The sequence below is a fragment of the Lepus europaeus genome, chromosome 16, assembly GCF_033115175.1.
Source record: "Lepus europaeus isolate LE1 chromosome 16, mLepTim1.pri, whole genome shotgun sequence".
Taxonomy (NCBI): Eukaryota; Metazoa; Chordata; class Mammalia; order Lagomorpha; family Leporidae; genus Lepus; species Lepus europaeus.
The window spans coordinates 19,112,490-19,137,552 of NC_084842.1; the positions used below are offsets into that span (position 1 = coordinate 19,112,490).

The window sequence follows — 25,063 nt, forward strand, 5'->3', positions numbered from 1 at the left end:
AAGTCAACTGAGGATGGATCTCAGTAAGAAATAAGACGGGATAAGAGAGGGAGGAGGAAGTTTGTAACTGTAAATCTGTATAGTTCTGCATACATTCCTAAGGACTTACTTCTAAAGGTACAGCTTAAAAACTTGTCATGGAACCCCAAATCCCATTGAGCTGGGTGATAAAAATGCCATCTTAAGTGTTAAAAAAGTGATCATATTAAGTTTTAAAGTGAACATATAGATAGGATTAAGTGTCAAAATGACCATATAAATAGGATCAAGTGTGGGGTAATTATAGTAGGTAGAATTAAAAAGGAGATAATGTTCCAACATGGGAAGCAGTTCACATAGCAGACTCACAGAATGACAATTGCTTTAAGTAATACTCTGACCTCAGAATAAGCCTCTAAGTCTTCTTGGTCTGGCTGAAAAGTCCATGAGAGCATCTCAGGCATGGAAAGCCAAGACATGATGGGAAAAAAAATATTTTACATGAAAGATGTCTGTGAGTGAGTACCCAATGGAAAGAAGTGACCATCAAAGGAGGAGGTACTTTTCTCCAAAGGGAGGAGAGAACTTCCATTTTGCTAATGGACTTGTCTAAATATTGACAGAGTTTGTGGATTCAAAAGGCTTCCATAACCTAGGTTGTTCATGTCAAGAGCCTCGGGTGGTCGCTGATGTCACACGTAAGAGTATTAATTGTCAAATTAACAACAGGAGTCACTGTGCACTAACTCCCCATGCAGGACCTCTTTCCTCAATGAGTTGTATTATCAGAGTTAAATGTGATACTTGTTCCCAGTTTCTGTGTGTGTGTGTGTGTGTATGGAAATTGTTGAAATCTTTAATTAGTACAGAGTTGGTCTTCTGTGTACAAAGTTATTTGAAAATGAATCTTAATGGAGAATGGGACTACGAAGGGGAAGGGAGGAGAAGGAGTGTTGGGAATGTGGGTGGGAGGGTAGGTATGGTGGGAAGAATAATTATATCCCTAAAGTTGTACATATGAAATTTGCATTCCTTAAAAAATGAATTAATTCAGTTTTTAAAAAAGTAATAAAAAAGAAAAAGTCTAGTCACAAGATTAGGAATCACATGGGAAACTGAGTTTTCCTCGCAATTCTCATTCTTCTCTCTTCCTCTTCCCTTTTTTTTTTTTTCCAGAATTTTTCTCATTGTACACTACAGGCAACACAAATATGTCCTTGCTCCTTTTAAGCACAATTTATATTCTTTGACATAGTCTATGCCTAAGTCTCTTTGATATGGACTGGTGTTATTTGAAGGCTCAACAAAAAGAAATTGACAAGCGTCACCCCCAGATTTTCTGGGAGTTGGGGTGGCAGTCACAAATTTACAATTCTTACAAATCCTAAAGGGATGATGCTATTGTTAATCTGAAGGCCACATTTTGAGAATATTTTACATTGAAAAAAAAAGTGTACGACTTTTTTTGTTGGACACAGTTCAGTTCATTTGATTGATAGAGTTGGCATTACACCAACATCTTTTGATCATTTCTGATTTCCTCTAATGCTGAGTTATGGACTTAATCCAGCACTGGCAGCTCCAGGACACCACACTCAAATCCAGTCCAGGAAATGAAGGGCCATCATTCACATGCAAATATCTATCCTACTTTGAGGCATTGACAGGTAAGGATATGACTCAACTCCCGGCCATATATATTTTTTTAAATTACTAAGGGGATTCTTTACTTAGCATTGACATGCCAATATTTGCACATGCATCATTTCTGAATATTGCTTTCCATAAATTCTTTTTTTGATCTATGAGAGAAAGGGATATAGTTGAATAGATACAGGACCTCAGTCATCTCTTTATTCAGACACAGGCAAAATGAAAGAAATAAAAAATTGAGAAAACTAGCTATTGTAAAAATCAAAATTGGGTAATTTAAATCTAGACTCCACTTCTGTTTACTCATTTTTAATTTGTGTTATCATTTAGTGTTGACTAGCCATTTTCTTCAATAAGCAAAACAAATGAAAAAAAACTAAGAAACTTTGAATAGTTTATAAGAGATGGCCTAGTAAAGCACATGTTCATGTATATTTGGGACATACCAAAAATATTTTCCTTTTAGACTGTCTGCTGGCTGTTTTCCCCTTTGTTTGACTATGGCCTTTGTCATCCCATTTGAGAAATTCTGACTCCATTTCCACTTAAATATTAAGGAAATATTTCCGATAACTTACTCTGACTTACAGGAACAAATATTTTGGAAAAAAGTGAAAACTTTTGAATTTAATTATCTGTAGACTGTGAACTACAGAAGGGCAGGAACTGTGTCTGGTTTCATTCTACATTAAATCTCTAGAGAATAAAGCAACTGGAACATAGAACATAACAAATGTGTTTAATGAATGATCTAAACTGTCTTTGGTAAGAAATTAATCTCATACCTTATCTGCCTTTTGCTTCTGAAATAAGATGGATGTTTGGAAGATAGAAGGACCAAAGAGTTGTACTTGTTCTAACAGAAAAATTCTTAGCAAACAGATTTTTGTCCATGATTCAGATTTCTCTCTTCCTTTTTTCTATTTTACACTATTATCTCTTTTGACAGATTCTTGGGTTCTGAGTTATACTGTTGAGACACTGCCTCAAGCTTGCTCATAACATGCTTTTGTTTTCATCTTGTCAGGCTGCTTTGGCAACTAGTTTTGGCCACATCCCCTTGTAGTTTTCATGGAAGCAATACCAATGTATTTGTTAGGACAATTCCTTTTTATTTGGAATAGTCCTAGTTGTGTAGGATGTTTATCAGCCCTGATTGTCAGCTTCCAAATATCAATAATGCCTTTTGGTCATTAATAATTAATATTGTCTGCTCCTCCTCGTGTGCCCCTCCCAAAGCCTCATCTCTGTTTTTCCAGATGCCCAGCTCTGAGAACCACTGCTTAACATGCATCCTGAATGTGGATGGAAAGGCAGGAACTGGACAGTTTATCTGCAATATTTGCTTTGAGCCGTTTGTGGACATGACTTAACTGAACATTTGTTGTCACAAAAACAATCTTCATGAGCTTCCACAACAATACAGATTCTTCAAATTGTTTGGGGTGCTGTCTCTCAAATCATTAGCTGTGTTTATGGTTCTTTAAACATACATTACAAACCTTAACACTGTACGAATGCTTCTAACAATAAAGCTTAAATATTTTATTATTTTAAAGAGAAGAGAAAAACGGTAATTCCAGAATGATAATCTATTGATCTATCCTGGGCTCAATAAAGCAGCAAAAATATTATTTTTAACTGTGTATTTGCTCCATCATTGCATCAAGTCCTCTTATCAAGTCATTATATCAAGCACTGTGCAAAAAAGCAGGATGCCATGATCAATGTACATGGAATAATCTTATCCACTTATGCACTAATGGGTAAGACTAAAATCCATGTAAATATTCACTGACATTGAGATTTATGTTCAGAGGCAAAGGCATAATCAAAAGAGAATGATTAACTCTATTGGTAAAGTGGGTGTTCAAGGTAAGATCATAGAAAAGGTGTTAATTTATCAGGCAGAACAAATAGATACGTGGGGTGAGAAGATTATTTCAAGATGGAAAATTTGGTCAATGGCATGAAAGCATAAACAACATGGGACATTAGAATGGAGTAGCATCAGTGAAGCAGGAACTCCAGACATAGGACCCAGCTGAAGAACCTGGACAGGCTTGTTACTGGTGTTATCCGACTCATCACCCTCTTCTTACATTTTTCTGTTTCTGTATATCAGTCTGGCTTTCACAACCTATTCTAAGTACAATTTTGAAACTGCTACCTATATAAATTAAAAATTATTTTTTGCTTCAATATTACAAGTAACACTAATATATATATATTATATATATTACGTATATTTATATATTATATATAATATATATTATATATAATACGTATATTTTTTCTTCCTTCCACACTGATATAGAAATGGAGCTCTTTAAATTCTGAGCTATGATCCCTTTTCCTTCTTTGCTTACAGAGATAACAAAATATAGATTACTATATTTTATAATAAACATACTGTAGATTACTATATTTTAAACAGTTGCTTCTTGGGCAGACTTCTTAACACATTTAGAAACAAAACTCTATAGCCAATGACAATTGCTTTAGCTAACTGATTATATCTGGTCTATAAGGGTACTTCAAAGAGTTCATTTGGGACCAGCATTGTGGAGTAGAGAGTAAAGCTGCCGTCTACAATGCTGGCATCCCATATAGGTGCCAGTTCATGTTCTGGCTGTTCCACTTCCAATCCAGATCCCTGCTGATGGCCTTGGAAAGGCATTGGATGGTCCAAGTGCTTGGGCTCTGATATCCATATAGGAGACCTGGAGGAAGCTCCTGGCTTTGGCTTTGGCTTGGCCCAGTCCTGGTGGTTGCAGCCAAATAGGGAGCAAATCAGAAGAAGAAGATCTGTCTCTCCTCTCTTTGCAATTCTAACTTTCAAATAAATAAATAAATGTAAAAATAAACAAAGGTTTCATTAAAAAATAAACAGAATTAAGAGATAAGTTTATGGAGAGGACATTGTGGCACACTGGGTTAAGCCACTACTTGGGACTGCACTTTTTAATCAATCTTCCTGCTAAAACACCCTGGGAGGCAGCAGATGATGGTTCAAGTTCTTGGACCTCTGCCACCTATATGGGAGACTTGGATGGTGTTCTAGGCTCCTGAATTTGGCTGGCCTAGCCTTGGGTATTGTAGGAATTGGGGAATGAACCAGCTAATGAAAGCTCTCTCGCTCTCTCTCTCTCTCTCTCTGTGTCCTTCATGTAGATGAAAATAAACTTCAAAAAGAATAACTATGATTTTGTAGAAAGTTTTGAAGTCCATACACAGCTTTTTTCTTAATATGTATTTTCTGTGATCTTGTGAAGACCCCTCACACACTACTCCTGAAAGGCTAAAGGATTTGGCAGGGAGACAAACACTAAAACTCAACGGGTTGGAAAAATTAATGAATTTTTTTCCCTTTGGCTGCCCTGGCATATCATCAGAAGCATTTTGTTTGTTTTCCGCAGCAATGAACAGGAGGAGCTGGTTCATCATGAACTGTATGAAATACTGATATAAAAAAGATTAGCTTAAATGTAAATACTGTTCTCATAGGATTGGTGGCATTTTCTGTCATTACTTTCTTTTTTCTAGTCTTCATACTCTTTCTGGGAATATAATCTACTTCAGTGATATGAACTACTTCCTTTATGCTGACCAAGTTAATTTGTCCACTAGATCCCATATCTCAGAAAATATTTAGATTTGATTATTGTGTACAACCCTTGTCTATACACTTGAGGAGTAGTGGTTTTGCTAGTTAATATTTGCGGAATTCTTTATTTAGTGGAGGGTTAAACTGGTGAATATAAAATAAACTGAAAGCAGATCATTGTAAAAATTAAAAGAAAAAATAAGGAAGGTGAAGAGGGATTGGGAGCATGGGCAGGAGGGAAGGTGGAGTGAGAAGTATCATTATGCTCTTAAATCTATATATATGAAACACATGAAATGTGTTCTCTTCATACAAACAAAAAGTTTTTAAAATGTAGATAAAGACAACGATGAACTTTCCACATGAACTTAACTTTTCTTTCTCCAGGGTTCTTGGTGCCAGCATATCCTTTATTAATACTGTGGATATGATAGTCAGGCATATAGTAAGATGGAGACAGGAGCTAGAAAAGTACAGAATCCAAAGTCAGTGATTTATTCCAGATCACTCTCACGTACAAGACCCTTCTTGGATCACCTGACAACTCCTGACTTCCTGAATCCAGTCCTTCCACTTTATCCCAATTTTTTGGGTTTCAGCTTAAGTTTTAGCTAACTCAGCCAGGCACCTTGAACAGTAGCAATGGAATAGGAAATTAAGGGGAAATCCAAGAGCATTAAAAAAAAAGAGGAGGAAACTAAAAGAATCAATAACAAATGTCAAAACACAGCACTTTAACAAAATATCAACAATAGGAAATATTTTTCAGGAAAAAAATATGAGAGATATAAACAGGAGAACAAACATTTAGTCAGTGAGTGAGAGAAGAAGACTAGGACCGAAGGAAGTTTTGTGACACTTCAAGAGAAAACCAGGAGGCAGTCAAGGTCAGCAACCTTAACACCAAATAAATAAGGGGATTTCAAGGCATACGGGGACATCTACAACCTGCCACAGGGATTCTGGGCTGTTTCACTTGTGCAGTGGAGGCAGAAGCAGACCAGAGAGATGAGTAGGACATGTGTAAAAATGAAAGGCCTTGCTATCCCCGAGAGATCTTGTCCCGCTCATGTTTTTGTATTGAGAAGAGAGACACAGGTGCTGGATTAAGACCGTACAGTGAAGAGATTTTAGAGTTTCACAGGTATTCCTCTTCGTCTCCCCAAACTTTTAACACCAGAGTATGCCAGGGCTCACTTCTTCTCTTTTCTCTATCTGTATCCAATCTCTCAGTGATCTTATTACCCTTCTTGCTTAACATCATCTATAAAGCTAATGACCCTTACATTTACATCTTCTGCAGATTTTTCAACCTCAGATTCATTGATGCACCTGCCAAATAACACTCAACTTAGATTTCTAAGTTGGGGGGCAGGGGAGGGAACAGGGGGAGGGAAGGAGACAGAGAGAGAGAGAATCTTTTATCCAGTGGTTCACTCCCTGAATGCCTGCAACAGTCAGTCTGAGCCAGGCTAAATCCAGAAATTAGGAACTCCATGGGGGTGGTGGGTACCCAATTACCTTAGCCATCATCTGCTGCTTCCCACGGAGCTCATTTAGCAAGCAGCTGCATTGGAAGCAGAGGTGCAGGAACTTGTGCTGGTACTCTGACTTGGGATCCAGGCATCCCATGTGGGCCTTAACACACTGTGCCACAATGCCCCCTGTTGGTTTGTTTTCAAACTCTATGCAAAAACTGACTCCTCATCACTACTCTGCCAACATCCTGTCCAAGCCCCCTCATTTTTCTGCCCTTGGCTATTTTAAAATCTCTCTCTCTGGCTTCCCACCTTCACTCTCACATCTTCTTGTGTGGATTTCATTGTGCACACACCTCCAGAGTGAGGCTCTGAAAGCCCAAATCAGAGCACATCACTCTCTTGCTCAACACTCCCCAACTGCTTCCCATCGCACTCTGCCCTGACGCAGAGTTCCCTCTTTCTGATCCATCTTAAATTAAAACCTGCCCCATTTTCTTTCCCTTCCCAGCTTGTTTTTCCACCCTACCACATGATATATCTAACACACAATACATTTTTTTCCTTTGCCTCACCTATTGCACATATGCTCTTAGTTAAGTTAGATCCATGACACAGGGTTTTACATCTCTTTCTTTCAGTACTAGAGAGTCCCTGACACTTAGAAGATGCTCCTTGCATACATAATACACTATTAAAAATTACATGCACAACTATAAAGGATCTTCAAAAAGTGTATATTATGAAAGTGTATATCATGAAAAACTATTATTTATTATGTGTATTATGAAAAAATATGCAGATCAAGGTCAGTGCTGTGGCACAGCATGCTAACACCCTAGACTGAAGTGTTAGCATCCCATATGGGTGCCAGTTAGAGATCCAGCTGCTCGTCTTCCGATCCAGCTCTCTGCTATGGCCTGGGAAAGCAGTAGAAGATGGTCCAAGTCCTTGGGCCCCTGCACCAGATCTGGAAGAAGCTCCTGACTCCTGGCTTTGGATTAGTGCAGTGCAGCTCTGGCCGTTGCGGGCAATTAGGGAGTGAACCATTGGACAGAAGACCTCTCTCTCTCTCTCTCTCTTCTCTCAGTGTAACTCTTTCAAATAAATAAACCTTTTAAAAAAACATGCATAATGTCAAAAGTTTTTTCACACTAACATGAACTTTTCTTTTGATTCTATTCGTCCACAAACTTTTTCATGGCCCCTCATAAAAGATAAAATATTTAGCAAGATGACTGGATTCCATGCCTTGACTTATATCTCAAGAAAAGTTTGTATTTCACTCATGTGAAAATTTAAACAAATTATTTTACACATTGGAAGTCTCTTCACTGCATGTAATTAGCCAAATGAAACAAAAACAGTCTTTAACGTCCCTATTTTGTTTCAGAGCCACTTATTATTAGAATCATCAGATTATCTCAGCACTTTACTCAGGCTATCATAATACAATGGTTTTTTAGTAGTGTCAGAATACACACACAGGTGAGGTCTTTGAGAAGCCAGTGAACAAGTCATGTTCTTCTTGTGTTTACATGTCATTTCCAAATTTATGAGGAAAAAATAACTTCAAATAAAGTTATTTCTCTCACCAAATGTGAGCACACTGGTAAAGGATTATGCAATCTTTTGCATTTGTGTAATTCATTAAAAGCACATTCTCATGAGAAGTGAAACACATTTCTGCGATATCAGCATTTTATAAAGTACATGAAGAGTTTACAGAAGATAAAACAGGAAAACTCTAATGGAAGAATTTCAAGGTTAACTTGTTTGGAACTAAACCAGTTATTTCCTTCAGTTTTATAAAATGATATTAGAGTGAATTAACGATAACTTAGGATATAATTTGTGCTACTGTGATAGCATAGAAAAAATACTCATTTTCCATATTAAATTTGAGTCTTTTAATGTAGGTTCCATGTTACATATGTCACATTGTTGAGGGCATGGTATCCATGACATTTGTTTTCATGCATTTCCCTTAGATGTGTCTTAGTATTTTCATACTTTAAATGACTCTTTCAAATCTAAAATAATGAGCTACATAAAAATTCAACAAATATATGCTTCTCATCTATAAGCCATTATCCTGTAATGGAATTCTTTCTTTTTAAATATTTTCTCTTTCTTTCGGGAGGCAATATTTTACTAAAATAAGTAATGATATTGGAAATATTTTCATAATTCATTATTTAAAAATGTTCCTTTAGGAGAAGTAACCATAGGTTGAATCATCAGGTATCTACTGCCTAACTGCTCTTTAAAAAAGATTGTGAAACTTATAAATATTTGTCATGTGTAAGTGTGACAATTTTAAAATCAATTAATTACTATAGGCTAATAATTCTTAGTTTAGAATACTTAGTTTAGATACCTGTGTAATTTTTTCTTTCTTTCTTTCTTGGGTTATTGTCTAGATAGATACCCTGCTCTGACATCCCCAGTGGAGCTTGCTTTTACATATAAGTGTCCAAGTGTATGTAAATAAGCTCTTTACATGTAATATGTATTTACCCTTTGTCTGTTCATATTTGACATATATTCTTTATTCCAAAACTCGTCAATTTGAACTTTAAGATTTTGAGTAAGTAGTAACCTTGTAACATTACTTCTTATTGAAGACAAAATTCTAATTTTTAAATACTATTAAAAATAAACATACATATAACAAAAACAAAATTAATATACTTGTGAAACCAACAGCTCTGCTCTTAAGCAATCTTTCTGTAAGAAGCATTCTGTAAAGAAATGGAAACATTCACATTTTGTCTGATGCCACTGTATTCTTTCTTGGTAGTAATGGACAGGCAGCATCAATTTTTGCATCTGAAATCTAGATTTGAATATTGGCTATGCTATTATCTATCCATGTGAACTTAGACAAAGTTTTTAACTTTTTTGAATTGCAGTTTCTTTATGAACACAAAATATTATTACAATGTTAACAAATTACTGTGAGATAAAAACAATTGTCTAACACACAGGAAAACATCAATAAGTGATTCACCATTATTAGAAAATCCCAAGTTTATATGATTTTCCTTATTTTATCCTGATAACCACTCCATGAAATATAGTAGCATTTTCTCTATTTTACAGCTTAGGAAACCAAGACCTAGAATGTATAAGTTACTGCTCAATATCACAATGCAAGGGAGTGGGGAGGAGGGATTTGAACACTAGGCAGTCTGTGTACTCCCAGAAAGAATATCGTCTCCTAACCACTGCATAGGAGCCATAGTCACTGCATAAACCATACGTAGCCTCATGGCCAAAGAGAATGTCAACCCCCATTTTGTACTGTGTAAAGATAACTCATTTTTCAAGGTGAACCTAAATTCCAACATTCCCATGAAGAGATTTTGTTTGTTTTTTGGGTAGTCCTTTTCCTTCGTGAAGGATTTTCAGCTCCTCCCATATCTCTATAATAGTTATCTATAACACTTCCATGCCACTTAAGTGCAATTTGGACACATGATTTAGATCATCAAATTGTGAAGACAAATTGTACTTTTTTAATTTCTTCCCCGCCTCTAGTTCAATGAAGTGTGTATAATAGATTTCCAGCCAATATTTGCTATATGAGCAAGTAAACAGACCAAAAGGCATTAGGTTAAATCCAAAAATGTTACTCAAAAACTAAGGAAGGAAAGGAGAATGACTGAAATTTATTAAATTAGATTTTGAATAAAACACTATTTTAGTAAAATATGCATCATTACATAGCCAAAATCTTTTCCTAGTTCAAACACAAAGTCTTTAGTGTATTTCACATAGATTTATATATACATACATATATTTGTACTCATAGAAGTCTTAGCAGAATTACTTTTTTTTGTTTAAGACAGCCAAACCAAATTATTAGTAACAGAGTAAATTATTAGTACTAGAATTATTGATAATATATTATCTATCCTATATCACAAACACAGAGTACATACATACAATCAATAGAAATAACATTGGGAAAAACATTAAAATTAACCTCTTTTACCGTGAGTCCTAAAGAAGGCAGCACTGATTTATCCAGTTCCCTCTGTACAATTGAAACCTAAAATCTTTATCTCATAGTATTTCAACGTCTGGTCCATGAAGAAAGGAAATGACACATTTGTGTGTTGAAAATTTTTCTTAGCAATGTATTTCAATAACACTTTCATCATTGTACAAGTTTGCAAAATCTAAAATTGTCAGATAACTCATTCCTCTTCCCATTTAGGATGTTAAAAAAGAAAAAAGAGAAGTCACAAGGAAAAGAAAGAAGAGTTAGTAGGTTGGTTTTTTTCCTTGTAATAAGTTAGTTATGCCTTCTATAAATTAATTATTCCTAACAATCTCTCCTTTTACAACATAATGTTGAGGGTAGACCCCATGATCAACTGATTTAGTTTTATTCATCCTTTTTTCTGTACCTTTCACCCTTAACTTCAAACAAAAACCCCTGAAGATAGAATACAAGGTCTAATAAATAGAAGTGTCAACTAATAATGCTCACTCACTTCAACTCTCTCTATGCTGGCATTAGCATTGTCTATCTTTTGAGTACCCCAGGAGTTCAGTGGAAGGAAGTGGTCTAAGAATGGGATAAAGAGAAAGGAATGCCCTTTCCTTCTGCCACTTCTGCTCAAGTACTGGGGTCTCTGTCACCCACATAGGAGACTAGGACTGAGTTCTGGGCTGCTGGCTTTGGACTGACCAAGAACCACATAGGAGACTAGGACTGAGTTCTGGGCTGCTGGCTTTGGACTGACCAAGCCCCAGGTGTTAAAGGCATTGGGAGGATGGAAGATATAGCTCTCTCTATCTCCCCCTACCTCTCTCCCTCTTCCTTTAGAATATATAAAAATGAATAAAAAATTATTTACGGGCCAGCACTGTGGCATAGTGGGTGGGGCCAATGCCTGCAGTGCCAACATCCCATGTGGGTGCTGGTTCGACCCCCAGCTGCACCTTTTCTGATACAGCTCTCTGCTATGTCCTGAGAAAGTAGTGGAAAATGGCCAGAGTCCTTGGGCCGCTGCACCCATGTGGGATACCTGGAGGAAGCTCTTGGCTCCTGGCTTTGGATTGGCTCAGCTCCAGCCATTGTGGCCATTAGGGGGTGGACCAGCAGATAGAAGACCTCTCTCTCTCTCTCTGCCTCTGCCTTTTTGTAACTCTGCCTTTAAAATAAAATAAATAAATCTTTTAAAAAGTCAATAATATACCAGAACTGGTGTCATGGTGTAGTGGGTAAAAACACCTCCTACTATGCTGGCATCTCATATGGGTGCCAGTTCAGTTTAAGTCCTGGCTGCTCCACTTCCAATCAAGTTCCCTGATGATGTGCCTGGGAAAGCAGCAGAGGATGACTCTGGGGGCTTGTGGCCCCACACTCATATGGGAGACCTACAAGAAGCTCCTGACTTCAGTCTGGCCTAGCCCTGGCCATTATAGGAGTGAATCAACAGATGGAGGTTCTCTCTCTCTTCTCTCTCTCTCTCTCTCTTTCTGCCTTTCAAGTAAATAGAGTAAATCTTTAAAGAAAAATCAACATGCATTAATGAGCTTTTACAAATAATACTTCTAGGGGAAGGTCCTTAGTTTAGATTCCACATGCATTTATTGGTGCTCTAAGCAGGAGGGATCACACTTCCCACCAAAGTGGCCAAAATAGACATGCCCTCAGCTACCAGCTATCAGAAGACAATATGACCAATAGAATGAATGCATGAACAGTTCAATGAGTTTGGCAGACACAAGAAAACAGTACCCCTCAGGCATTTTAAAAGATAGCCTCTAAAAGGCTAATAATTGTAATAGACACACTGAAGCCAGCCTCAAAAGTTCCATCTGGGCTACTCTGGACAAGAAGCAGGATCACATGGTGGATTGACATGAAGGTTTTGAGAGTATTCTTGGACCGCTGTGGTTTAAATTTATCATCACATTCTTAGTGAAGAGTAACTAGAGACTAACATGAAACTCAATTTCCTTTGTAACAATTTGTATATACATTGCATTTTGGAATATGGTCCTTTGGACTCTTCACATTTGAGGTTTAAGAATACCTTTATACATTGTTAAATTTACATATCCCTGTTAACACTACATGGTTAGTAGTTACAAGCCAAACTTGTAATGTCACATGAAGACAACAACTTTCGAAAATTCTATCCTAATGAGGTTTTCATGTGTGCATGTGTGTGCATGCATCTGTGGCTTTGTTTTTCTGTCAGACTGAAGTCTATTTCTAGAATGTCTCTGTAATATTTTATATATATATCTGTACTTCCACATTGCCAACTACTTCCCTACTTGATAACTTTCACATTCCTCAATCTACTTGTGCAGTTTAAAACAAAAACTCTCTCCCCGTCTACATAAATATATACTCCTCCCTCTTTATAAATGCACACACACACACCTCATATTAATATATAGTAATATACAGTTGCATCTACATATTATGAAATATATCATACTATACAATATTCTCTATGAGGTCTTACTATGTGTAAAATAACTTATCAAGAAACCAGGTAGAATATATTCAAGTCAATTTAATTAACTGAAAAAGAAGGAATGTCTAAGAAGTTGGGATTCTACATTTATTGTTTGATTTCACAGTAATTTTATCAGGTTAAAGTCATGATTTAGAACTTGAGAATTAGGAATAAGATTACCTCAAGATCAGAGAGCTACAAATCATCAGAGTTGATATTCAAGCCCAGCCTGATTTCAAAATGAATTTTGTTCCTGATCTTTGGTCAGTGTGCATATTATCAGGGGAATATGGATTCTACATTAGAAATATATAGAAAGAAAATCACAAACATGGACACATCCTAGATCATCTGAATAACTGTCCTGCTACTAGTTAATGCAATGAATCACAATGACTTCCTTTTTGTGGCTCATGGACATAGAATATACAATAAAGGCCATATATCATTATATCTAGTATTCAAATAAAGGTTCAATTAAATAGAGAAATGAACTGGAATAATTGAGTCAAAAGTCTTAGGGCTCATTGTGGTAGACCCATACAGAACTCAAAGACTTATTTTACATTAAAAAGATATTTTTGTAGGCTTATAATTGCAACAGGTTATTAGTTATATGATATGAACATGATAAGATATACTTATTTGATCAACATCCAAAGATAATTTTTAAATTCTTAATTCAAATCAATATTAGTGATTTAAATACAGGTTTTAGTAATATGCAATGGACACATCCCTGTGAGTACAAGCCTAGTACATTCATATAATTACCCAGACACACTTCACTCTTCTGCCACCTTCCCACAGCACTGTAAGAGTGCACATGAATGCAACAAAACAATCAACAATGCTGAAAACAGAACCAAATACTAGGTTCTTACTGGGCTATGCCCCAGAGTCATCATCCTGCTTCTAACTGTAATGAGGAAGCATGGTGGCATTGGTGAATTTGAAACCACTGATGACCACAGAGCTGAGGAAACTGTGTGAACCTCAGAGGCAAGCTAAACAACCTAAAAGTAATCAGTCCCAGGTGGGAGGTACAAGTCAAAGATTTAGGACAATGGCAGGATAATCTGCTCCCATCCCACTAGTTTGGGTTCTGGAAATGATTTCAGGTGGCATCATGGGCCCAGATGAGGCAAGACAAAAACACACAGAAGGAAAACCTGGACTTCTTTTTCACATCCAAAATGCCTCAATAGTGGTAGTGGTGGTGGTGGTGAGGGGAGACTTTCATAGAATTGATATTGAAAAATCTTTTTGCTTGATTATCAGAAGTAGAAAAACTTGCAGCTAGAATGGTACATCTTTTATATTTTTATTTATTTGAGAGGTAGAGTTAGAGACAGTGAGAGGAAGAGACAGAGAAACGTCTTCCCTCTGTTGGTTCACTCCCCAAATGGCCGAAACGGCTGGAGCTGTGCTGATCTGAAGACAGGAGCCAGGAGCCTCCTCCAGGTCTCCCACGTGGGTACAGGGGCCCAAGCACTTGGGCCATCTTCTACTGCTTTCCTAGGCCATAGCAGAGAGCCGGACCGGAAGAGGAGCAGCTGGGACTAGAACCGGTGCCCATATGGGATGCTGGCGCCGCAGGTGGAGGATTAATCCACTGCGTCATGGTGCCGGCCCAGCATAGTACCTCTAGTTAAGCTGCTGCTTGTGTCACTGGCACCCCATACTATGGTGTCTTTTGGAGTACTGGCTGCTCCACTTCTGACTTAGTTCCCTGCTAATGTTGTTTGTAAAACAGAGAAAAATGCCCAAGTGCTTGGGTCCCTGCCACCTACATGGGAGTCTTGGATAAAACTCCTGGTTCCTAGCTTCGGCTCTGGCTGTTGAGGCTTTTTGGGGAGTGAACCTCTGATAGAAGATCGATCTCTCTCTCTCTCTCTCTCTCTCTCCCTCCCTCCCTCCCTCTCACTTTCTCTGTCAGTTGCTCTGCCTTTCAAATAAACAAATAAAATCATTAAAAGAAAGAAGTTGAAAAACCTGACGTTATCAGTAACATTTTATATTGTATGTAAATAAGTTTTCTATTAATTATTAAAGTTAAAATACAGAAACAGACCGCACAGTATCAGAACTCAACAGCAGATTCCACCTATTAACCTGTAAATATTCTGATCCAACTATCCAATCTTAAATTGACAATATTAAATAGAATTTTAATATCTGGGATTTTAAGAAGTTTGCATTGCATTACATCAGTTTGTTAAGAACTGTATCCTCAGGAAATTTAGGTTTAAATTTATGCTTGCATTTCTGGACTCAAAATTATAATGAAATTCAGATATGAGAAACGCTGCTTTATACTATCCTATCAGCATTTAAAACTGAGTACATGGAAGACTCGTTCCAGCAGAGAGCTAAGGAGCTTGGAAACCATTACTCATGTCCCTATTCCAAGAAAACCATGAGACAAACGGAAAGCAATGACTTTTCTTAGTTCCATGGGAGAACTGAGGTTTCCGAGACAACTGTCTCCCAGAAATCAGGAAACAAAAGCTCAGAGAATCACAGCAGAGATCAGCTTACCACTGTAGCCACAGGCCTGTAGGAAGCATAGATTGGAATTTTGAAAAACCACAACAGACTGAGTGTGGACCAGTGCAAGTGAGAGGTTCCTGGGAACTGTAGTCTTAGGGAAGCTCCCAAACATTCACGGCTTTACCTCCAAGATCTGCACGGTGTGGAGCCAGGAAAGCTCCTGCTGTCTCTGAAGGAGGGGAACAGAAACCCGCGGACATTCTCTAATACTAAGGGCTGATCTGCCATGAATCATCAGAGCCTTGCCTAACGCAGACAGCTGCAGAGCATTTAGTCACATCTAAATCCTGCTAGCAGTCCTTTCTCATTACACAGGAGGACGGGAGGAATTGCAAAACTAGGAAATGCTTGTGAAGGTCACAGGCCAGGGACTGGACCCACTAAAGACTGGGGTTTATTTCTAAATATATAGCACGCAGGGTAACCATTTCACCCAGGAGTTCAGATATGCCTGATTACACCTGCTTCTCATATCAGAGTGCCTGGGTTTCAGCTCCAGCTCTATTCCTGTCTTCAGCTTCCTGGTAATGCAGTATTGACAGCTCAAGTGGTTGGGTCCCTGCCTTCTACGAGGGACACCCAGGTTGGCTTCCCAGTTCCTGGCTTCACCTTGGCACATCCTCTGCTGTTGAGTGAACCAGTGGATAGATCTCTCTGTGTCTCTGTCTCTCTTTCAAGTAAATAAGATAAATCAATTAAAATGATTTTTTAAAGATTTGTTATCTATTGAAAGTTTACAGAGGCAGGGAGAGAGAGAGAATGAATCTTCCATCTGCTAGTTAACTCCCCAAATTGCCACATTGGCTACAGCCTGGTGAGGCTGAAGCCAGGTGCCTACAACTCCATCCAGGCCTCCCACATGGGTGCAGGGGCCAGGTACTTGGGCAATCGTCTGCTACCTTCCCAGGTACATAAGCAAGGAGCTGGATCAGAAGTGGAGCAGCTGGGACTGACACCAGCATCTATATGGGTTTCTGGCATTGCTGGCAGTGGCTGAACACCTTGTGCCACAATGCTGGCCCCTTTAAAATATGTAAAATGTGGAGCCAGCATATGGCTTAGCAGGTAAAGTCACCACCAGGATTTGGTTCAAGTTCCAGTTACTCCACTTCCTATTCAGCTCCCTGCTAATGCCAGGGAAAAAGCATCAGAGGATGGCCCACGTGTTTGGGCCCCTGCCACCCACGTGGGAGACCTGAATAAGCTCCTCACTCCTGGCTTTGAACTGACCCAATCCTGGCCATTGTGACCATCTGGGAGTCAACCAGCAAATAGCAGCTCGCTCTCTCTCTTGCTCCCCTTCTCTGTAACTCTTTCAAATTAAAAAAAATCTTTAAAAATAAAACAATGGAGTACCTACAATGTAATGTATTGGATTAAAATGAACATTTTGAGATTTGATGATTGATTACAGCCCTTGTCTCTTCTGTTGAGGAACAGTATTTTGTTTCTTCATACTATTTGTTGAACTCTCTACTTAGTATAGGGTTAGACTTACAATCATTTAGTAAACTTAAAATAGAGCTTTGTAAAAAGTAAGAGTGAGAATGGGAGAGGGAGGAGGAAGAAGAGTTGGAACATGAGTGGAAGGGAGGGTAGGGTGGGAAGTATCACTATGTTCCTAAATCTGTATATACAAAATACATGAAACTTAAATAAAATTTGAAAACATAAATAAAATTCAATTTCACACTAAAAAAATAAAAGATGTAAAATGCTGCCTGCTCGCCTGCTCGTACTCTTACCCACTTCATCAGCCAGGCTCCAGTCTATTACCAGGGGATAACATAGGGCTAGTATGGTGGCAGAGTGGGTTAAGCGGCTGCTTGCAAAGCTATCATCCCATATCAGAGTACCAGGGGCCATCATCTGCTGCATTTCCATGTACATTATCAGGAAGCTGGATTGGAAGGGAAGCTCCAAACATTTTAATATGTGATGCTGGCATTCCAGAAGATGGCTCAACCCACAGCACAATACCCACTCCTACAAGGATCTTTTTTAAGAAAAGTATAAAGAGAATTCCAAATACATTAAAGGAGATAAAAAAACAAGGAAACTAAAGGAAAAAATGAGCTTGTTGTAGAGATACCTACAATAAACATTAAATACAACCCATTTTCCAGCCAGATTAATATAAAATGTCACATTAAAAGGCAAGTAAGTATATCCAACTGTAAAAGTCACACATTCTTTGGACAACTAGGGAAATGGAATGGGTAAAATATATGTAAAATTCTAATGACTAATTTACTTGCAAATTCAGCTTTGTCCCAAAGGGAACATTAATGGTCCACACTTTCCACATGAACATGTCTTACTATAAAGACAACAAAAGTGCCCAAAGGAAGGTGAAGTGAGTTCATTTTTATGTACCATTTTTAAAACTTGAATGTCTATTATATCAAGCTTAGAGAAGTATGGCTTCAGAATTACAGTGAAAGACTCATGCAGTTTAAATAAGTTTAAACACTGTAAAAATGTTGACTAATATGAGCTTCAATAAAATACATATTAAGTGTATTCTTACCCAGAAGTCTCTAGAATCATTGAGAAGCCAGCCTAGGAGCTCAAAAACAGAGTAGGCCTTATATCTAAACTATTGCCAAGTAGTTTGTTGCAGGGTGGATACCATTCATTTTATATTAATTTCATGTGCTCCATACCCCTCACTCCATATCCCTCTATTCTCATGGCAAAATTCTTTATTCTAAAATGACAGAACTTAAAGACTCTTTAGTAAATTATCTAGGATTACCTGGCCAGTGACAGAACACAAATGAGAACACAAATGTTCTATGATATACCTTCCACTAAGATACCTACCTTTAAGAAAAGAGGTTATTCTATACATGGTTTATTCTCTACAGTTCCATTTCCTTTACAATATCTCCTGAAGCTACATACTGCTGATGTTTTTCAGGGGTGCCTCCAAAGATCAAAGGTGCCATTCAATATTTGATCTGCCTGAAGTCAGAAAATAAAGGTTTCTTTCTCATTTGCTATATACAACTCTTGAGAGCACCATTCATTGCCAAAGTGTAACCAGGAGCCACATCGGGAGGAAGGTGATGAGAACTGTGAAAACTATTGACAGAAACATTCTATTCAAACCCTTGCTCTAAGAGACTTTACCGAACTTTAATATGATTCCTGGCAGCCTATAGCCACAACTTTGGGACAATCCAATCAACTTTCTTTCTGGAAAAGCTCAAGGATTTTTAACAGAATTTGAGTACTATTTGTTCCAGCCAAAACCAGACAGTAGCTTCTTGAGCTACCTTTGTTAGAGCATTTACAAAGAAGGGTTTACAATTTTCAATCCTTTCTCTATCCGGTACAGATGTATGACAATGTATGCCCAAAGCTCTTGGAAATGTGTATTATGGGGGAAAGGCATTCGGCAAACTGATCAAGATGCTTCTAGGGGCATCCATATCTCTTATCAGAGTGTGTAGGTTTGAGTCCCCTTCTTTGCTTCTGACTCCAGCTCCCTGCTAATGCACAATCTAGGAAGCAAGTAGATGATGGATCAAGCAGTTGGGCCCCTTCCATGTACATGGGAGATGTGGGTAGAATTTTGTCCTCCTGGCTTCAGCCTAGCCCAGCCGCAAATATTGCAGGCATATGTGGAGTGAGCCAGCAGATGGAAGTCTGTTTCCATCTTCCTTCCTTTTCTCTTCCTATCAGTGTTATATCACTTTATAAATAAATGATATAATCTATTTTAAAAAGAAAAATTTATGCAATGATATGAAAAAAGAAACCTTTTTAATTCCATTTTCCACAAAGTTGTTGAAGTCTTGTCAGGTAATCCATCTCCTCTAACTCAGGAGTGTCTTTCTCAGGGCTAGGAAAGCCATTTTGCTGGAATGCAGTCATCAGGAATGACAGGGTCTCTGTTTCCTGGTCTCTATTGGAAGATAAAACTTTTCTCATTTACCCATCCAGATGCACACTCTACCCTCCTATTTTCCAAGCAGGATGGCCCTCTGAGACAGAATCAAATGTGTACTGTGGCCCCTGGCTTCTAGTTAGATTTGGCAAATGGGCAGCCTAACAGATTTGTGAAAGGATAGAGTTTGATCTACTATGCTGATTACCTGAGAACAAAATGAATACTGGTGCCATGTAGCACAGCCAATTGAACCTCCATTTATGATGCTATTCAATATCCCCATAACAATCTGCGTTTCAGAAGGGAGTTACCTTCCATCCTCACCCTTATCCATCTCAAAAAAGAGGACTGGAGAAAGTAATCATGCCTGATGGACTTCCATCACCAGATGGCTGGCACTTGGACTCTAGTTCTAAAGAGACTGTCTCTAGACTGCTCATTTGCCTAGTAATCATTTTAAACCTCAAAATTATCTCCATTCCACGTTCCTTATAGGAACAGAGCTGTAAGTTTCTGCATCTTATTAAGCAGATGGGTAATCATACATCTTTGAGTCTCTCGTGTGCAGCGATTTTCCTTGTTTTGCACATTAATTCTTCTGTCGACCTTTTCTCCTATTTAATTTTTGTCAACTTATTCAAAGAACCTTCAAAAGACAAATCAGAGGGGAAATTTTTCTTCACCCCTATCATGCATTCCTTAACACATAAATTGTGTATTTTTACCTCATACTAGGTAGACTCTAAATATATTTTATGAAAAAAATTTAAAGAAATTTTAGATAAATTATCTCATTCGATTCCTCATGATGACTCTATATTCTGAGTAGAATATCATTCTGAGTAGAATAATCAAAACTGAGGAAACCAATGTTTAGAGGATGTTAATCCAGAAAGCCTATAAGAATAGAGGAGTTTATGACGTTGGACTGCCCTTCTACTGGGTTTTCCTCTGACACCCCAAAGCTAAAAACTCTCTTGGTATGCTTCCCTGCTTTTCCTGAGTCCCCCCAATTTTATGCTTTACAGTGACCCAAGGACATGCTTTACATCCCTGGTCTTTAGAACATGCCTGCCCATGTGCAGGGGGAACCCAGAGGCGGGAGTTGGTCCAGGTGGACACAGAAGAGGAGACCTAAGTAACCAGAGCAACACTGAAACTTAGCTATTTCAGAAATGAGAAGTCCCTCAAACACAGGAGCCAGGATTAAAGTCCATGTTACCTTGCTGGCTTGAGCCCCTTCTTGCTAATCTGAAAACTTTTTCCTCACCCCGCAGTTTAAGAGGTTTGAGACATACTCTCCTTATAATAATAGCAGTCAAGCCTTTCTTCCTAAAATATGGGTTTCATGCAGCGTGACTGGGTGGTTTACACGGATCCTAGAACAATTATTTGAGCCGAAGTGAGGCTGTCTATTCAGAAACACACATTCTTGTTGCTCAGAATAGGTGCTCCAAGATGGTGGCCAAGCAGTCTGAATATATAATTAAAAAAAAAAAAAACGAAAGAACAGAGGGGGTTACTACAAATTGCTTGTTGCAATTACATTGGTTAACAATAGCATAAACTACTGATTGGTTGTTGCTTACTTTGCACTGAATATCACAGGAGAAAAAGCATGGAACATATGCTTTATCTGAATTATTTACTGTCCTGATAGTGTGTACTCATCAGCAAGGATTAGTCAAGTGCTTCAAAGTCTAATGTGACTAGGATCCCATAGCCTCATTTTGCCTTGGTCTACTGATTTTTAGTGAGCCTCATTTTGGTCTGGTTATAAATTTCTTTCTTTAGAAGATAACTTCCTTAGCCAAAATCATAAGGATGGTAAAGGACTGAAATTGAACTGAAGCCCAAGTTGTCAACTGATGATTCTTTTCAATACCGCATTACCTATGGATATGATAATGATGATTAAAGTGGACCCATGTGCTTTTGATTTCTGAGTGAACCCTTCCTATAAATGTCTGTTAGTGAGGCAATTTTCCCATCATAAGGCTGGAAGTTCCAGGAGCTATGACCTTGGCTATGCCAGTGACTTAATCCTGTCTTGGTTTTTGAATTATGAAAAAAATATATAAACAGGATAGATAAGAAATGGCTCACAGCAATGGCCAGAATGGGAGTCCAGAGGAAGATTTATTAGCAAGCATCTTGTATTGGTGGTGCCAGTGGCAGCATCCTTCAATGAAGGCAGATCACAGCTGGCATAATTAGCCTTCTTTGCTTTTTGCCTCCCCTTTCTGAAGCTAGATTCTCCAGCCTTCCTGGTCATGCCATGAGTGGCCAGAGAGCCTTCCAGTAACTTTATTTGCTGATATCGTTAGTCAAAGTTCTTACTACTACAAATCATGATGATCCTTGATAGGACCAAAGAGATGCTGATGCACTGATACCAGATGGTTTGAAGAATACTGATAGTCCCGGTCGGGGCACCGATCCTGTCCCGGTTGCCCCTCTTCCAGGCCAGCTCTCTGCTGTGGCCAGGGAGTGCAGTGGAGGATGGCCCAAGTGTTTGGGCTCTGCACCCCATGGGAGACCAGGAGAAGCACCTGGCTCTTGCCATCGGATCAGCGCGGTGCACCGGCCGCAGCGCGCTACCGCGGCGGCCATTGGAGGGTGAACCAACGGCAAAGGAAGACCTTTCTCTCTGTCTCTCTCTCTCTCTCACTGTCCACTCTGCCTGTCAAAAAAAAAAAAAAAAAAAAAAAAAAGAGGAAAAAAAAAAAAAAAAAAAAAAAAAGAATACTGATTACGCTTACTAATCACTACTATCCAGGAATTTTCGTTCTTTTTTCTTTTCCAATTCAGTGGTAGTAGTTTAAAGTTTAATAGTTTATGGTATCCCAATTGTTACTATAAAGGACATGCTACCCCTACCAAATTATGAGCAGTATGAATAAGCAGACTCTTAAATAAAAATTTGTCATATTCTGCTTCTCTTTATTATATATACAATATAGACATGAGATATGCATTTTAGTCTTTAGTAACGATCAGTTTTAAAGTATTTACTCAAGGGCCGGAGCTGTGGTGCAGTGGGCTAATGCCCTGGCCTGAAGTGCCGACAACTCATACAGGCGCTGGTTCAAGACCCAGATACTCCACTTCCAATCCAAACAAAAGTAAAGTACTTACTCAACCCTTAGAAACCTGCAAGTAAACATCCTCATTTACCAAATCTAAATAAAAATATAGTTAGAACCTCGCTAATTAGGCTCAGGTCCCCAAGCACATCTGATGGAGTTCTGCAGCTCTCCACAGGACAATGATGGCATCCAAAAGCACCCAGCTAAGAACAATGATTAGGATAATGAATATGAAAGGAAATGGAAACTTTTTATCATTAGCCAAAGTGCAGGATATCCCACATGGAACAAAAAAAGCAACATCACTTTTTCAATAATAGTTCAAAGAAGAAGACGGATTATAAAAATGAAGTAGAACTTACATAAACTGCTTAAGATTGCATTTTTCTTTGTGATATAAATGGCAATTGCAATGCTTAATCTTGAGCTTTCTATTATTTAGATACGAATACAAATTATCTTAAGAAAATTCCTTTCCAAGTCAAAAGCTTTTGAAAATTTAAATGAGTACTTCCCCATCTGTCATAATGCTTACAACGAATTTGCACAGCACTTCACATGGCATTATCTTAACTAAAGGGAACAGTCTTTTCTGGCTGTTTTTATGTCCTATGAAAGAGATTTTTGTTTGTTTATTTGTTCCTTTTATTTCCACTGTGGTGAGATTGACATGTCAAATATTCCAGCCTGCCTTTGAAACCTATAATAAAAACACTATTTTTTACATTTTAAACTGTCTACTAGTAAGGTAGGTTAGAGAGAATTGTTTTAAAATTGGTCAATGACATTACTATATTTACATCTTGAAATAAACTCCTGGAATCCAAATCACTCACTGTAATCACACAATACAGGAAAAAATGAAAAAAGTAGGACTTTTAATGACAGCATATAAATAAACTAGCAAAAATTTACTGTAGAAAAGAAACAGTGCTAGTCATTTAAGCAAAATGTTACAGAATCCTCAATGATTTCCAGGACCCAAGCATTTTTATTTTTATGATAATTTACTCATTACACATAATATGGAAAATAGAGTATGATGTGAACACCAGGCTGCTGTGTATTGCTATTATTATTATATTATTATTATTAGAAAGGCAGAGGAACAGAGAGAAAGAGAGTGAGAGAGATCTTCCATTCGTGAGTTCACTCACCAAAGGCCACATCAGCTGAAGCCAGAAGTCAGAAAATCCATCTGGGTCTCCCACATGGATGGCAGGGACCCAAGTACTTGAGCCATCATCTGCTATTTGCAAAACTATGCATTAGCAAGAAGCTGCATTGGAAACAGAAGGACTCAATCCCAGGCACTCTGATATGGACTAGGGCACTCCAAGCAGTGACTTAACTTCCTGTACCACAATGACTGTGAATCTTGCCTCTGGAAATTACTGTGTGACATCAGGCAAATTACTTAATCTCAGTTTTTCATAAAATGAGGATAGAAATGAATATATTAGAATCATTTATATTTCTATCATTTATTTTAAAAGGCATAGAGAAAGAGAGGGGGCAGGGATCTACCCTGAAATAATGCTCCAATGCCTGCTACAGCCAAGGCTACAACAGGCCAAACCTAGAGCTGGAAATTTAATCCAGGTCTTACATGTTGCTTGCAGGGATTCAATTACTTGAGCCTCTACTAATGCCTTCCAAATTCTGCATTAGCAGGAAGCTAGAACTGGGAGCAGAACCAGGACCCAAACCCAGGCAACCCAATATGGAATGTGGACATCCCAAGCAACATGTTCACCCCTGCACCAAATGCTTACCTCAGATTTACATTTTTAAAGCTTAGTCGTTGATATCTAGTATACTCTCTATAAGTATCTTAGTGTCTTGGTAAATCATAAATTATAAATCAAAATGATGAAATTTGGAAAAGTAACATTGAATCTTCTTTATTGATAGACATATTCATGAACTAAAATAACCAATGCCTTTGGAAATATTAATTGATCAGCAAGATTTTTTTCACCCTCAGTATCTAAATGATGGAGAATACATGTCATCATGCTATTATATTCAGTAACTTAATAGGGAAGTTTGTTTTGATACAAATGAGATAGCATAGTAGTCACATTTTCTATTCTCTCCTTTGTCTCCCAATTTAATTCTTACTGTCCTTGATGATTCAGCAATTTAAATTGATGATTTAAGCTTTTTAATGAATGGAAAGCTTCTTGTTATGGATACCATAGTTGATTTTCTTATGAAATCTAGTATTATAACAAAGCAAAAATCATAAATTCTAGAGCCAAGACATCTGACTTAAAAAATCCAAGATCTATTACTAATTAGCTATGAGACTT

At 37.9% G+C, this 25,063-nt stretch overlaps 1 protein-coding gene across 8 annotated transcripts in view; it reads right to left on the reverse strand.

Moving 5' to 3' along the window:
• Window positions 1-25,063, reverse strand: part of MSR1 (macrophage scavenger receptor 1) — a 109,236-nt gene that overhangs the window by 68,167 nt on the left and 16,006 nt on the right. The window contains exons 1-2 of one of the 8 annotated variants that reach the window (XM_062213414.1): window positions 10,709-10,734; window positions 5,613-5,702 (exon numbers count right to left, since the gene is read on the reverse strand). The exons of 3 other annotated variants lie outside the window; for them this stretch is intronic. In XM_062213414.1, the coding sequence (XP_062069398.1) occupies window positions 5,613-5,644 (32 nt within the window). In that variant the 5' untranslated portion in view covers window positions 5,645-5,702; window positions 10,709-10,734. 4 more of the 8 variants (XM_062213418.1, XM_062213415.1, XM_062213416.1 and 1 more) reach the window with 4 other exon arrangements.